Genomic DNA, 17,280 nt, shown 5'->3' on the forward strand with positions numbered 1-17,280 from the left:
CAATCAGTTAGTTGATTTGCCTTTTGTGTTGAGACCCTGTGGAAATCATCCCATGTTTTCTGTGTCTGTATTTGCAGAGTTCAGTGGTGTAGAGGTAAGTGCGATTGAAATCGGATCATGGTTTCGGTCCCCTGACCTGTTGGGTGTAAATTTTTTTCCTCTCTTAAAGGCTTGGGTATGAGGGGCTGTCCTTGTGTGAAATATTCTAATAACAGCTCAGCTAAGAAAACTTGGAAGAGATGGAAGACTCCTGTTGCTTTACCAACGTGCAAATGAGCTTGAGGCCTAACCTTGGTTGAGAAGCTTGAGCAATATGAAATGACAGATGTTACAAGTTAGGTAAAAGGTGATATGGCTGTGCAAATAATGGCCGCAGGACTAGTTGTCCTATTCATATAATGCATTTAACACTAGTTGATCGACCATGACATTGTTCACAGGGAGTAAAGACTGTGTAGTTTTCAGGTGACATGGGGTTAGAGCGTAGGGGATATTTGGACCAGGGCACACAGATGTAACTCAGTCCATGTTTTAAAGTCATACTTGCTGTCAATTTGATATAATACTTTAATTTGATATTATTTATAGTTAAATAACAACTCAGCAAAAATAATTATCAGGAAAGATTAAGATTAGACTCTAGAAAAGAGAAGGCTGAGAGGTGACCTAATAGAGGTGTTTAAAATTATGAAGGGGTTCGATAGGGTAGACGTAGAGAAAATGTTTCCACTTGTTGGGGAGTCTAAAACTAAGGGCCATAAATAAAAGATAGTCACTAATAAATCCAATAAGGAATTCAGGAGAAACTTTTTTACCCAGAGAGTGGTTAGAATGTGGAACTCGCTACCCCAAGGAGTAGTTGAGTTGAATAGCATAGATGCATTTAAAGGGAAGCTAGATAAATATGAGGGAGAAAGGAATACAAGGATCTGTTGATAGGTGATGAAGTAAGGTGGGAGGAGGCGCGTGTGGAGCACAAACACCGGCATAGATCAGTTGGGTGGAATGGCCTGTTTCTGTGCTGTAAATAATATGTAATTCTATGTAATTTGGGAAACGGAGAGGCAGAGTTGGGTGTAGCACCCAACTGATGAGTTGGGAGTCTCTACAGCATGAGGGTGAAATTACAGTGTGACAAGTTTACATAGTCAGTCCTATTATAAATGGGGACATAGGAATTAATAATGGGGAAAAAGTTGACACAAAACTGATGTGACAAAAGGAAGTACAGTTTTGAAGAGATGAAGTGCACGTAGATGTAAAAATGTTATAGGCATATAACATATGACCCAAACTAGCACAATACATGATGGATAACTCCTATACACACGATGTGGAGATGCCGGTGATGGACTGGGGTTGACAATTGTAAACAATTTTACAACACCAAGTTATAGTCCAGCAATTTTATTTTAAATTCACAAGCTTTCGGAGGCTTCCTCCTTCGTCAGGTGTCATTTTCACATCGTTCACCTGACGAAGGAGGAAGCCTCCGAAAGCTTGTGAATTTAAAATAAAATTGCTGGACTATAACTTGGTGTTGTAAAATTGTTTACAATCCTATACACACGAAAAAGGCAAGGTAACAATGTGACCAGAACTACTTCCTAGTTTTAAAATATTTATTAAAATGCTGTTTGTTCACTCTCGCCAACAGTGAGCATCAGCAGCTGTAATCGTGACTACTCTCTAGTCCTGACTGCCCTTGAGTATCTCGGAGTGATGACAGTACAAAACAAACTTCCTGATCTACACAGGTAACCCAGTGGAAAAAAAGATGCACAGTCTGCGACAAGAGTTGCTAATATATTGAAATGCTGTGAGACCCTGTGATGTCATCACAGTTCTGTCCGACTCTGGACCCTCTTCTCATTGCATGCAGATCCCAATGCTGATAAATAGGTGTTCCTGGTAATACTACTTCACATAACATCCCTGTTTTTATAAACTGCCAACTCACCGTGAGCAATGTCACAGGTGTGTGTGGATTTGAAATACTTGGGAATTGGGCAGACAGGTGGCAGATGAAATTCAATGTAGAGAAATGCAAAGTTCTTCTCATGGGGACAGAAAATCCAGGAAGGGACTATTACTCAATGGAAAGAAAATAATGTGCACGGAAAACAAGAGACCTGGGAGGTCCTGATTGACAATAAATTGAAGCTATCGCAACACTGCTCGGTGGCAGTGAGTAAAGCATACCAGATGTTGGGCTGTATTTAAAAAGGTCAATATTGAGCTGAAATAGTGAGGTGATCCTGCCACTTTATAAATCATTGGTGTGACTGCACTTAGAATACTGTGCACAGTTCTGGTCGCTACAGTAAAAAGATATTGCAGCTATTGAAAGGATACAGAATAATGGAGGGGATGGAGGGATTGGATTATGAGGAGCGATTATATAAATTGGTACGTTGGAACAGAGAAGGTTGGGAGGTGATACGTTTGCTGTCTTTAGAATTCTAAAGGGACCAGATAATGTAGACCATGACAAGCTGTTTCACTTTGTCCAGAACAATAGAACCAGACGACACGGCTCAAAGGAGGGTAACTTCAAAACTAATCTGCAGAAAGATTATTTCAGTGAGTGGTCAGTCTTTAGAACAGGCTCCCTAGCGAGATGGTGGCATCAGTTAGTATTGATTAATTCAAATGCCAATTAGATAGATTTCTTTCAGAAAATAAGATTTTGGGATACAGTATATGAGTAATTTGTGACATGACACATGGTAAATGTAACACTTTTGGGAGGAACAGATGACTTTGGACCTATGGTTCCCAAAGCGCTCTCACTGGGGTTTTCCTCGCATCATTTCCGGGTCTGTTGTAGACTGATAGAGATTGTTTGCTGTGATTAGTCAACAGCGCTATTATCATAATTATGTGACTACCAGGATGGTAGAAGGAGAACTTTTTCATCTAGCAATTCCTCTGTGTGTGTGTGTATACGCGCGCGTGCACAGATATCAAAGTTGTATTAAAAATATTGTGCACTTGGCACTCTAGTGGCATTCAATTTAACTTTTAAAAATTATTGTAATTGAGAATAGTTTTTGCCTGTTCGCTTTACTATAATTTATAATCTCTTTCTGCGACAGTTTGGTAAGGCAGCATTGAATTCAGAAAAGCACTTCGTAATACTACTTTAAATCTGATCCAGAGCGGGGGCAGTTGCAACAGTGGTTATTCAGTGGTGGGTTGACAATGATCCATTTACAGTCTGCAGATTGTCACAGAATTGCATGGCACTGGGTGCTTTCCTAAGGTCTTTCCCTTAGATCTGTCCCAAGTATTCTTTGGAAAGTGAAGAGGATAACATAACATTTCCATTTCTCACAAACCAGCCCATCCTCAAGGCCTGACTGAGTGAGATTCCCAGTTAGATTGCAGGTAGTGATTTTATGAATGTACACCTGTGAGGGGCTGGGTTAAGATTGCTCAAACTTATTTACATTGGGACCCTCCTTCCTAATTTTTCTGGGTTGGACTCAGACCCAGGTTCCAGAGGTGGAAGGACCATACACCCTGCATTTACATTTTTCGTGAGGGAGTTCCTACAAAGATTTATTTTTAAAAAACAGTTTGACTTAAGTGTTTAATTTTCTATGTACACACCTTTATGCCCTCTCGGTTAACTTTAAGTTCGTATTAATGGGCATATCTGTACCTGGCTTGCTTCAGAATTTAAATGCGATCTTCATGTCACAAGTTTTAATTTTGACGCTTGCCCCAGCTTGTATTTTTTTCACCACAGTCTTCACCTAACTATGCCACACAGGCCTGTGCAGTATGTTGTAGACATCATCTCACTCCAAAGCAGTAAGAACAGAGACTTAGATTTGGTTTCTCTTGCAGCTTCAAACAGTTCTGGGGTAAACTGCACCTACTGTTATTTTTTCCGTCATCTCTTCCATGCCACCGTTCTTCCAAAATAACCCTTTTCTTTGTGTGTTTGTAGTAGCCTCTGGTCTGATTACCTGCATCAGATCCTGCAACAGTCATCCTACGATGGATAACAGGATGAGAAGTGGCTGCTCCAAGCCCAGAGTGTCTCTGAAGAAAGAGGTGAATAGCATTTGTCTACTTAAGTTAAAATCTGAATAGGAGAGTCGCTCATTTTAAGACTAGCTTTAACTTGTAAGAGTTTTCTATAATGTATTGTGCTGCTAACTAGTGGTGGGTTGTAGGGACCTTTTAAGATTTTGCCTGGATTGTTGTTCCGTTATGTTTGTTGGAAAACCTAAGCAAGACCCCCCCCTACATACAGTGGTGTAATGCAAGATCAGACAGCAATGGGGCAGAGTTTAATAAAATTATTTGACTTATTCCTCTTAGCTCTGGACACAGAAAACAAGAACCTTGGAATGAAAATGTTGGAAGCAAATGAATATTGACCGATTATTTATTGATTTGGTGACAAAAATTAGTGTTAGGATAAAATCGAGTGTCCTTCAAATTATCCTAGATGATCTTACGTTGCCTATTGGGAAGATCTCTTAAGATATCTTGCTACGATGCAGCCAGTATGACTCTTGCTGCTCTGTATAGACAGTTCCTGAGAGGATGGGTTATTTTCCTTGTTGCTGCAGTAGGCATCTTATCTGCTGTTAGTTAAATGTCGAAGCTCACATGTGGTTTAGGGTGACAAAATAATCTTTGTTTTCAATGAGCTGTAGTCTCCATGTTTTTTTTTTCTCCCACTGATCAAATAATGTTTCACATTCCATTTTAAATGTAATTGGGCCATTTTTTGCTTCACGAATATTAGCATCTCTCCCAGGGATTTGTTCAGTGGGTAAATCTAAGGTGTTGGCTGAGATAGCACCTGTGACAAGTCAGCTTTCAGGGCCAACTTTGGTCGCCCATTCCTGTCACCCGTCAACCACTTGAAAATCAAATTGTTGTGGAGTTGGACGTGTTCATTTGGCTGGTGCTAAGGGCATTGTTGTGGGTCGTTGGTCAGTACGTCCCAACCTTGGCTCGGTGCAAGCTCTCTCACTTTTGAGCCAGAAGGCCATAAGTTCAAGCCCCACTGCAGGCCTTGAACCCATAATCTAGACTGACCTTTTAGCGCTGTACTGAGGGAGTGCTGTACAGTTGAGGGTGCTGTCTTTCGGATGAGACGTTATACCAAGGCCCCGCCTGCCACCCCTTGGGTCTCGTGGCACTATTCAAACACCGACACCACTAAACAGATTAACTGTGATGCATTGCTGTTTGTGGAACATTGCTATGCATAAATCGGCTGCTGCGTTTCCCTACATTACAATAGTGATTATGCTTCAAAAGTAATTCATTGGCTTTGAAGCACTTTGGAACGTCCCATGGATGTGAAAGGCATTATACAAATGCAAGCTTGTTCAGTGCAGAGTAGTGTCGAGGGAATCGTTGGGTGCTCCAGCATTGAAACTTATGCTGGAAGTGATTTTTCCTCTTCGTCAGTGGTATGGAACATGCATCGACAGCACTCTTATGTAACCAGATGGGCTTTATCAGCTGTGCGTTTTGGAGTTTTTGTGCCTTCTTTTCTGGGTCCACCTTCTCTGCGGTTTTTACCTTTTACCCCCCTTCCCCCAATGGAATTTTTTTAAAATCATGAAACAGTCTAATCCAGCAGAGGTAAGACAGTAGATTTCCATGTGATCTCCACAGGGCGAACGGTGAGTAAATGAGCTTCTGTCTGCTCTCGGGGGTTTCTTTGTCCCGAAATGAGTCCCCGCAGACCTTCGTGGCTTAGGGATCTTCCAGCGTGATTGACGTAACCTTGTGCTTTTCAACCTCTTCCTCCTGCTCCCCATGGAAAGAAAGAAAGACTTGCATTTCTATCGGTCCTGAAACAACCTCAGGATGTCCCCATGCGCTTTACAGCCAATGAAGTACTTTTTGAAGTGTAGTTACTGTTGTAATGTAGGAAACGTGGCAGCCAATTTGCACACAGCAAATCCCACAAACGGTAATGTGACAATGACCAGATATTCTGTTCTAGTGATGTTGGTTGAAGGGTAAATATTGGCCGGGAGAACGTCCCAGCTCTTCTTCGGAATAGTGCCTTGGGATCTTTTACGTCCACCTGAGAGGGCAATGAGTACGGATCCTACACCAGTGAAATGTTGATGTCATTCATTATTTCAGAACCGTGTCCAGGGCGAGCTTGAATATTCTGTGGATCTATACTTGGAAACTGGGGCCCTTTGTCCTGAACTTATTTTTGGTGATCGGTACATTGGGTCGTACAACAACCTCACTTTGCAGGCGGCTAGGTGCCTGAAAGTACAGGGAGGAGAAACCACTGCCACACGGGTGGACTCTCTCTTTTGCAGCACTCTCTCTTATTGCTACACATGTCCAGTCATATTTGTGGCTTGTATCGAATAAGAAATCTCTCACTTAAGCGGGCAAATTTTAACTCCCAAGAACGGGTGGGTGGGAAGGTAAAAATTGTAAAACCTGCCCATTTCCGGTTTTAACGCAGGCAGGTCGAGGGGTGGGTGACCAATCCGCTCTCGGGAGGCGGGTGGGTCAGTGAAAGCTTTTAAGGAGGAGGTGGGCCTCCATTTTAATAGGTTTTTTATTTTAAATTCCTGGTGGTTGGGATTCCCGGGCCGCCTTCGCGGCACGTAAGAGGAGGCGAGAAGGCCTGCATCAACAGGTAAATGCCTTAATTGCACTGCTTATGGGCCAGGAGGAACAGGAGTGTGCCCCCCTCCCCTTGCCCAACCAGCTTACCTGCCGCGATCCCAGACGCACGATCTCCGCCCCCCCCCCCCTCCCCCACGGCGATCTCTGCCCCCGCTCACCCCCACCACCACTTAGACAACCACTTATGATTACTTATTATCTTAAGTGCTGCATTACTGACCCAGTCACTGGTAAATATATGTGCTCTTGTATACAAGGAGCTGCAAAATGCAGTCAGATGGTCTCCAGCTCAGGGGAATATGAATTTGGCACTGCCTAATTCCTCTCCGCCCATAAATCTTTACATCCAGTAATTAAACATTTCCAATGTGGAAAGCCATGCTTCCTGACAGAAGGCTTTTGTGAACTCCAGGGGTTTTGCTGTACCTCAATAGGCATAAAAACAGGATGGTTCTTCAGCCACACCCAAAGCTTCTTTCCAAAATAGTCTCTAAATTTAAGCTTACTTAGGATGTTCCTATCTCCTTGTTCTTTACCACCTTGCGTACCTCCAAAATAAAATGGAAATTTCACTGCGTGGTCAATGAGAATCTTGCTGTACAGATTGAATGCAGTCTAGTCTCAATTATATGTGCCTCATGGGGCACATACTTTACCTGGGATAATACAGGTTTCTCCACTTCCCTCCCATCCCTTCTGCTTTGACTGCCCCCACTCCCCTAACATGACCAGGCCCTGAGCTACACCCTTAAATCCGGCTTGGGGTCTGGTTGAGGCCGGGGTCTCTGCTACTGATGGGAGGAGGATATTGTTGAAAGGTTTTCCCAAGTGATGGAGAAACATTTATTTTAAAATAAATATTAAGGAGGATTTACTTGAAATAATACCTTTCCTCACTCTCTCTCATCCGCCCATCCCCCAGTCGTAACTGAGCCCCGCTACCCACCCGTCCAGATTCCAACTGGGGCATTTGTTAAAAAGGTTTGGTTGCCTTATATTAAAATTCTCGGCAGTCATGTGTAAAGAATGATCCAACCAGCTGTGAAGTAAATTTGCACAGCTTGGGATTAATTGTGGCTGATTGTAATGAAGTTGACTATGATGAAGCATAACAGAAGGGTGACTGCAAAAGAGGCTGGCGCAGGCCGTGAAGCCTGAAGCGGGAACGGGTACCTGGCATTCCCAAAGGGTGGGGGAAGATCAGGCCAGATTCCCTTGGAGCCTCCCCTTTTATTCCTGCGGGACTTTTCTTTTCCTCCCCCATTAACACTGCCTGACCCTGACCCTGACCCACCAATGCTACCAAGCCCTCGATGCTCTCCTGCTTTCAGAATCTAGAGACCTGCCCCCATGACCCTCTCCTCACTGCTCGACTCCTTCCCCAATGCTTCCACACCACAGGCCCAGGCCCAGGCCCAAAATCTCCCGAATCCCACAATGTCATCCCACTCCCTATCAGAGTAGGTACAGCACATGAGGAGGCCATTCGGCCCCATCGTGCCTGTGCCGGCTCTTCCCGAGACCGACTTGTATTGTTCAGACATCACAGGACAATCCCAGTGCTTCCAGACTAGAGCCCCTATTGGTACCAAACCAGAAGATCTCCCAGACCCTGGTGGCTGCTTCGCAGTCCTCCCCGTTCCCGGTCCTCCCAGGCCCCACTTCATGACCTCCACTCCCAATGTCCCCATACCCTGCCCTTACTGTTACTACCACACCCCAATATCTTGTTACTCACAGATCACACCTCACCACTGCCACAATCCGGTATACAAATTCCACTAACATCCAAAGCCCCTCTCTCCAGTACTCCTAGACTCCAATGCTCCTCTGCTGTTGCCAGACTACACCCCCACTCCATGCTTCCAATCCTCTGAGCTACCCTCCCAATGCTACTAAACCAAGGGCCATCCGTTCTGATGCACTCTTTTCCTCCTCCACCCCCCCCCCCCACCTCATCCCTACCCCGTACTACTGCTAAACCAGAATTACCCAGTGAACCAAACCCCAGATTCTGATCTCCATTGCTGCCAAACCCTAGGTTCCCCCTCCACATAGTTAGTTACACCAGAACCACCCCAATTCTACCAAAGCCCAGCACGCCCCCAACTGCTGCTGAACACCACCCCGTGCCCACCCACTAAAGATACCTAGATTCAACTTGCTCCATGTTGCCAATTATTTTCCAGTGTATTCAGGGCTTTTAGAGATGACGATTAAATAGGTAAAGAAACATTTAATAATCAGTGCCTCTCATTTATAGGTTCCACAGAAAAATACAGAGCTGCTGAATCTGATCCTCAAAAAAGTGATGATAATCCCAAAGCACTATGTAATAAAAATTAAATTTGGCGTTCAGTCACGTTAAATCAGTGGCCTTGGTAATACATTGTGCATTACACGGCAGAAAACCCCTGTTAACAAACAGCAAATGCTTCAGCTCACAACATTCAAGAAGCATTTGGATGAGCACTTGAAATGCCATAGCATACAAGGCTACGGACCAAATGCTGGAATATGGGATTAGAGTAGACAGGGCTGATGGCTGGCGCGGACACGATGGGCCGAAGGGCCTCTATCCGTGCTGTATAACTCTATGACTCTATGACCTTGAGCAATGGCACAGGAGATCTGCTGTTGTATTAAAAACATCACATCAGCATTCCAGATTTCACAGTTTGTTATAGATACACAAACAATCTTAAAACAGTGGCTGTTTCTCAGCTGCAACCTGTAATGGGCCAGCAAGTTACATAAATGTACACCACAGAAACAGGCCATTCGACCCAACAGGTCTATGCCGGTGTTTCAGCTCCACACGAACCTCCTCCCTCCCTACTTCATCTCACCCTATCAGCATATCCTTCTATTCCTTTCTCCCTTGTGTGTTTATCTAGCTTCCCCTTAAATGCATCTATGTTCGCTGAGTTCCGTGAGTTATATTCTTAGTGACCTCAGACTGTCTTCACTTATAGCTATTAGACTTCCTGGCCTTAAAGCGACAGGCCAACTTAAACACAATCCACAGTAGCAGCAGAATAAAGCATTGTGCTTTACAGGATGTGCCCATGTGTCATAACATGACTTAGTGTGAACATCACCATAGGAGGAGACCTTTACCTGGGGTTCTGTTTTTTAGTATGTCATGTGCAGCCCTTTTTGCTGTTCATGGGAAGAGGACTGACTATTCCCAGGAACACCTTTTATGTACTATATGGGAAAGGAGGGTGACTTCAGTTGACATACTGTCGGTCAAACTTCTTAAATGGTTTCTGGATTTGAGTGCAAGGAGCATGATATAGCTTTGCGCAATCATTTTCCACTTTGGTGAAGGATGTTTCTCTGCCTAGCTTGAAGGAGGTGTCATGCAAGGGCAACTGACCCTGCTTGGACTTGGTAAATTATCCAAACTGACCAGAACCCAAGGCTGCCTTTCCAGCTGTTCTGCCAATCCTGGACCCAGGCTTACCAGTTCTATGTTGTGTTGAGTTATTTCTTTTTGCTGTTTCTCGGGTAAGAAATAAAGGCACTAGGGGAACTCTTCATGTATGCTGCAGTTAAAGGAGGGTCACATGGGTCACGTTGGGAATCCTGATGGCAATTTTTTAAAAGGCACATCATTCATACGCATTAGTGACCTGGCCTTGTTACTGGTACTTATATGGTGGTTGCTTCTATTCAAGTAGATAGTCAAAAGTTCCCGTTGCAAAGGCACCAACCCAAGTTTGTTTGGTAATTTAGTTTTTAAAGTTTCTATTTTCCGTCTATAGTTAGATTGTCGCCTTAAAAGTGTGAAACAGACTGAATCCTGGGACCCATAAACGGAACTAGTACTTCCCTCTAAATTTAGGAAGAAGTCCTTTCCTAGTTCTGTTTTTCTTCCCCTGCTTCCACATGTGACTGAGCTGGCAGTCTCACTGATCCATCCTTTGAAGTCACCTTTAATTTTTATGAGTATTGTGTGTATATATATATATATATATATATATATATAAAAAAAATCTGAGGACTGTTACTTTGCTGTTTGTCTAGATGCTGAGTGGCCAGCAGCAACTTTCAATGAAGACCTTGTTGCAGAGCACAAGACAACTGTGTGATGTTACAGTTGGCCAGCATTGGAAGGGAGATGTGAATTTAACTGAGGTGTGTAAGTAGAATCCCCGTTCTCCCTTGTAACTGTATATTGTGCGTCGAGCTTTTTACTGTTGAACATTCTTCTTAAAATGGTGCCAAAAAGGAAGAGTTCAGGTGTTTGTACATGTAGGTTATACCCACGGGCGCATGGACTGTGGTATATTGTGTATATTACTTACTGCAGTCTGCCTCCTATGTAAATGGGGTAAATAACCACACACTTGCCGTGTGACCCACTTTTCTTTTGTGACAGCGGTTTACTGAATCAGAATTGTTTATTCTCAGCAGCAGGAATAATAAATCCACAGGAATAATAAATCCACAGCAATAGAGTGAACTGACAATATCATGCGTTGACTGAGAAAGTTTAAGAAAAGGAAAAATATCCATAATCTGATAAGTAGCACAGGGTTGCCGGAAGCATGTTCACCAAATCAAAAAAAGTGGCAAGGAAGAAAATTGAAAGGAAATTCTCAAAGGTTCGTGAAAACCAAAGTTCGTAATACAACAATTACATAGAATTACGTAGAAATTGTGACACTGAGACAGGCCATTCGGCCCAAGCAGCCTGTGTTAGTGTTTATCCTTCACATGATCCCATGTGCCCGCCGTGTTCCCATATCCCTTTATTCCCCTTTGCTTGAACCGTCTATCTAATCGATCCTTAAATGTTGACATGGTCTCTGCTTCATTCACTAACTCAGGTAAACTTGAGCTCGTCCAAAACTCTGCTGCCTGTATTCCAACTCGCACCAAGTCCCACTCACCCATCACCCTGTGCTTGCTGACCTACATTGGCTCCCAGTCCGGCTACGCCTCGATTAAAAATTCTCACCCTTGTTTTCAAATCCGTCCATGGCCCTGTCCCCCTCTATCTCTGTAACCTCCTCCAGCTCTACAACCCTCTGAGAGGTGAGGTGAGAGTGACTGCCCTTGACATCAAGGCAGGATTTGACCGAGTGTGACACCAAGGAGCCCTATTAAAATTGAAGTCAATGGGAATCAGGGGGAAACCTCTCCAGTGGCTGGAGTCAAACCGAGCACAAAGGAAGATGGGAGTGGTTGTTGGAGGCCAATCATCTCAGCCCCAGGACATCGTTGCAGGAGTTCCTCTGGGCAGTGTCCTAGGCCCAACCATCTTCAGCTGCTTCATCAATGATCTTCCCTCCATCATAAGTTCAGAAATGGGGATGTTCACTGATGATTGCACAGTGTTCAGTTCCATTCGCAACCCCTCAGATAATGAAGCAGTCCATGCCCGCATGCAGCAAGACCTGGACAACATCCAGGCTTGGGCTGATAAGTGGCAAGTAAAATTCGTGCCAGGCAATGACCATCTCCAACCAGAGAGAATCTAACCACCTCCCCTTGACATTTAATGGCATTACCATCGCTGAATCCCCACCATCAACATCCTGGGGGTCACCATTAACTAGAAACTTAACTGGACCAGCTACGTAAATACTGTGTCTACAAGAGCAGGTCAGAGGCTGGGTATTCTGCGGCGAGTGACTCACCTCCTGACTCCCCAAAGCCTTTCCACCATCTACAAGGCACAAGTCAGGAGTGTGATGGAATACTCTCCACTTGCCTGGATGAGTGCAGCTCCAACAACACAAGAAGCTTGACACCATCCAGGACAAAGCAGCCTGCTTGATTGGCACCCCATCCACCACCCTAAACATTCACTCCCTTCATCACCGGCGCACCGTGGCTGCAGTGTGTACCATCCACAGGATGCACTGTAGCAACTCGCCAAGGCTTCTTTGACAGCACCTCCCAAACCCGCGACCTCGACCACCTAGAAGGACAAGAGCAGCAGGTACATGGGAACAACACCTCTATCAAATCACCTCATAATCGCTTTTTTTTAATAAAAGCAGCCATTTAGCTCATCGTGTTTATGCCAGTTCATTGCTGGAGCAATCATGACGAGTCCCACTGCTCCATGCTCTCTCTCTATCTCCTTGCCCTGTATCTTCCTCTGCTTCAAATATTTAATCACTTTTCCTTTAAAAGATGCATTGGTCTCTGCTTCCACTGCTCCCTATAGCAAAGCATTTCATGCTCCCTGCAACACTGTGTATCAAGAAATTTCACTCATCCTCTCTCCTCACACTCTTTGTGATGATTTTAATCTGTTGACCCCTCAGCACCTCCTTCCCAACTAAAGGAAATGTTTCCTCTTTCAGAAGCTCTTCATAATTTTAATAACCTCTATTGCGAACAATGACCGACAGGAAAAGACCCTCCATCCAGCCTGTCCCACACAATTATGATACCTTGTGCACTGATTATTAACCACCCTGGGGTTTCAAACTACTTTGACACTCTCATCTCTGAGACAGAAAGTCATCGATTCAAGCCCCACTCCAGAGACTTGAGCTCATTATCTAGACTGACACTTTAATGCAGTACTGAGGGAGTGCTGCACTGTCAGAGGTGCTGCCTTTCAGATGAGATATTGAACCTCTCAGGCGGATGTAAAAGATCCTATGGCACTATTTGAAGTAGTACAGGGGATGTTCCCCGGTATCCTGGCCAACATTTACTCCTCAACCAACACCACCAAAACAGACCCCCCCGCCCCCCCCAACCTTCAACGATCGCGGACACCCGCGATGACCCCCGATCTCACCCCTCGTGACTGCCCCCCGATCCCATCCCCTATGAATCGCGAACCCCGTGCCCACCTCTGCCCTTTGCCTACATCTGCCCCCCTCCCCCCACCAAATCCATGCAAACAAAGACTTACCTGCAGGCGTCCTCTCCCTGGCTGGCCTCCCGTCCGATTGACTGGCTGATTGACAGGCTGGTCTCAGTTGGACGGGAAACCGACAAAAAAAATAAAAGACGCCCTTACGTCAAAATGGTAAGGACATCCAGGAAACCCGTACTAATGGGTTCCCCTTCCCGGCTGCGTTTGATAATTGAGCCCTAGATATCCATTTGAAGAGATTGGGGGTCATTGCGGGTGTCTGTGATTGTTTGCGGGGGGGCTCGGGGGAGGAGAGGGACAATCGGGAGGTCTGCGATCAGGGGTGGGGGGTGGTGCTAGGTAGGTAGGCTTGTTGGGCCTGGGGGAAGCACTCCTGCTCCTCTGGGCCCATAAGCTATGCCAAGGCACCTACCTGTTAGTCTCGGGCCTTATCGCCTCCTTTCACGAGGCGTAAAACAGAAGGCCCGGGAATCCCAGCCCCCCGGGGTTGAAATGGGGAATTAGTTATAAATGGAGGCCCGAAGCCTCCTTGAAAGGTCATGAGGCCCGACCCGCCTCCTGGGAGCGAATTGGCCACCTGCCCCTCGTCCCGCACCGGTGAAAACCGGAAATGGGTGGGGTTGGGGGCGGGTCTGAAATGGTGGCAATTTTCAATGCCCCCGGCCCCAACTCACCTGTTTTTTTTACTGTTAAAATCAAACCCCTACTCTTAAAGGCTGCCATGGTTTCTGCCTGAATTGCTCCTATGGTAAAGCATAAAGGAATTTCTCCTAATCTCGCTCCTCACTCTCTTAATGACTATTTTAAATTGATGACTCCTCATCATTGACTATCCAGCCAGAGGAAGCATCTAAACTTTCAGAGTCTGGAAAAAAAAAAGTAATTAAATTTCCTCTTGGCCGTCTCTGCTTCAGTGGAAATAGTCCCAGTGTCTCAAATCTCTCAAAACTTTGGTTTCCCATCTCTGGTTTGGAGTAATCCTAACAGTATTTTCCACTAAGGCACTCCAATTTTAGGGCTCAATATTGGCCCAGATTTTGCTGGCGTGGGGCATCTCACGACGTGCCTGGTTAGTTCGACTTTTTCCCTCAGCCTTGAGCTGGAAAAATATTTGCGCTGGAAGTGTGAGCTGGTAACGGGGCATCTGGGAAAGAAAGAGGAATGACAGAGAAGAAAATAGGGTGGAATAGAGTCAAATCAGGTACAGAAAGAGAAATAAAGAGAGGGGAGGAAAGATTGGATTATAGAGAGAGAGAGAGAGAAGAAAGCGACAGAAAGGAAAAAATTTAAAATTAAAGAAAATCCCCAACAACAATTTACTACCTGTAGGAGTGAGATTCCACAGTCTCAATTGTTCCCTTTCTGGGTCGGAGAGGTTGATTGGCATTGCAGGAACATAAATCTCCTCATAAGTACCAGCCCTAACTTTCTACGGCGAGTTTAATGGGCAATTAATGTGCAAATGCATCAATTTCTTGAAACTCACGGGGAGGTTGAGGGTAAGCTGCCGTTTTCACGAGGCTAATGGTGGAGGGGCGAAAATCATCCAGCAACTTGTGGCGATTCGCAATTCACGGGGTATCTCTCCCTCGCCTCAAGTTGCTGGACGATTTACACATTAATAACGGCGAGCGCCATCAAACTCGCCGTTATTTTGGCAGAAAATTCTGGCCCATTATTTTCAGTTTTTTAAGCTTTCATGATTTTGTTGACTTCCTTTAGATCTAAATGTAAATGTGTCCAATAATATAGTCTGAGATCAACATCTATGTAGGTGTTGTTTATTGTGCTTGCAGTGAATGTATTTTATTCAATTCCTTTAATTGTTGCTTTCCCTGAGGTATGGAGTGTGACCGTTGAGGACTAATATGCAAAATATACGCACCAACACAAATTAAGTCACTCTTGCCGAGTCAACCAGTCTTCAATGAGCACCCTGCTGAAATTCTGCATTGCTTCCCACAGATAAAATCATTTCCAAGTCCCCATGTTAAAAAGAAAGACAGAAAGAATCCCTGTGCGCTACTTGTGTCCTACATATGTCAGTATGTCTCACTCATGACATTTTATGACTTTGCTTATCACAAAGTTTTTCCCGGTAATGCACCAGAGATGAATACCTCACGCACACAGACCAGTGCACTCGCTGCAGAGCACTTGGCTGTGCTGTGATGCGATGTTACAGCAGCCTAGTGGTCATTCCAAAATTTCAGTTACACATTGCAAATTTTAGTTCAAACAGTCAAGGAATCTAAAACCAGAGGGGCTTTTTAACTGGAGAAATAAAATATATTCCATGGATTAGAGAAAATAATGGGATTTAAAAACAAAATTGTTCACAAGGTGTGGGTGAGTCCGAAAAAGCTGCATTTATTGGCCATCTCCAGTTGCCCTGAGATGGTGATGGTGGGTCGCCGCCATGAAGCAACTGAATGACTTGTTAAGCCACTTTAGAGGGGCATTACGAGTTAGTCGCATAGTGTGGGACTGGAGTCAAGTGTAGTTCGGACTGGACAGGGTTTGCAGGTTCCCTTCGCCGAAGGACATTAGTGAACCAGTTGGGTCATTTTCTGGTGCTAGCCCACAAATTGAGAGATTAATTGAATTCAGTCTCTCAACTTGCCATGGTGGGATTTGAGCTCATGACCTTGATTTCTAGTCCACCTCCATAAACATTACACCATCATAACTGAATATTGCTGTCAAATTTCAATTTTTCCCTATTTCCCTCCCCACAAAGACAGTCACTGATGCTTCAGGCACTTTGCCAAAGTGACCATTCTTTATGTGCTAGCCTAGATAGTGAGTGTTGATGGGGTGTTTGACCATGGTCAGCAGAGGAGGGCGGATTCACAACCGGCCCCAGTATTGCAATACTGTCCATATTGGGAGCGGTGCCCCCTTTTTATACACTGGGAGCGGTGCCCCCTTTTTATACACTGGGAGCGGTGCCCCCTTTTTATACACCGGGAGCGGTGCCCCCTTTTTATACACTGGGAGCGGTGCCCCCTTTTTATACACCGGGAGCGGTGCCCCCTTTTTATACACTGGGAGCGGTGCCCCCTTTTTATACACTGGGAGCGGTGCCCCCTTTTTATACACTGGGAGCGGTGCCCCCTTTTTATACACTGGGAGCGGTGCCCCCTTTTTATACACTGGGAGCGGTGCCCCCTTTTTATACACTGGGAGCGGTGCCCCCTTTTTATACACTGGGAGCGGTGCCCCCTTTTTATACACTGGGAGCGGTGCCCCCTTTTTATACACTGGGAGCGGTGCCCCCTTTTTATACACTGGGAGCGGTGCCCCCTTTTTATACACTGGGAGCGGTGCCCCCTTTTTATACACTGGGAGCGGTGCCCCCTTTTTATACACTGGGAGCGGTGCCCCCTTTTTATACACTGGGAGCGGTGCCCCCTTTTTATACACTGGGAGCGGTGCCCCCTTTTTATACACTGGGAGCGGTGCCCCCTTTTTATACACTGGGAGCGGTGCCCCCTTTTTATACACTGGGAGCGGTGCCCCCTTTTTATACACTGGGAGCGGTGCCCCCTTTTTATACACTGGGAGCGGTGCCCCCTTTTTATACACTGGGAGCGGTGCCCCCTTTTTATACACTGGGAGCGGTGCCCCCTTTTTATACACTGGGAGCGGTGCCCCCTTTTTATACACTGGGAGCGGTGCCCCCTTTTTATACACTGGGAGCGGTGCCCCCTTTTTATACACTGGGAGCGGTGCCCCCTTTTTATACACTGGGAGCGGTGCCCCCTTTTTATACACTGGGAGCGGTG

The 17,280-nt window shown here is 45.3% G+C and overlaps 1 protein-coding gene across 4 annotated transcripts in view; it reads left to right on the top strand.

Annotated features, from left to right (window-relative positions):
- Positions 1-17,280, top strand: part of akap11 (A kinase (PRKA) anchor protein 11) — a 102,244-nt gene that overhangs the window by 16,900 nt on the left and 68,064 nt on the right. For 2 of the 4 annotated variants that reach the window (XM_067992510.1, XM_067992514.1), the window contains exons 2-3: positions 3,959-4,065; positions 10,672-10,782. In XM_067992510.1, coding sequence (XP_067848611.1) covers positions 4,009-4,065; positions 10,672-10,782 — 168 coding nt within the window. In that variant the 5' untranslated portion in view covers positions 3,959-4,008. Of the gene's footprint in view, positions 1-1,657; positions 1,758-3,958; positions 4,066-10,671; positions 10,783-17,280 lie in introns of all 4 variants that reach the window. The other 2 variants (XM_067992512.1, XM_067992513.1) reach the window with 2 other exon arrangements.

This window comes from Heptranchias perlo, chromosome 11 (genome assembly GCF_035084215.1).
Source record: "Heptranchias perlo isolate sHepPer1 chromosome 11, sHepPer1.hap1, whole genome shotgun sequence".
Classification (NCBI taxonomy): Eukaryota; Metazoa; Chordata; class Chondrichthyes; order Hexanchiformes; family Hexanchidae; genus Heptranchias; species Heptranchias perlo.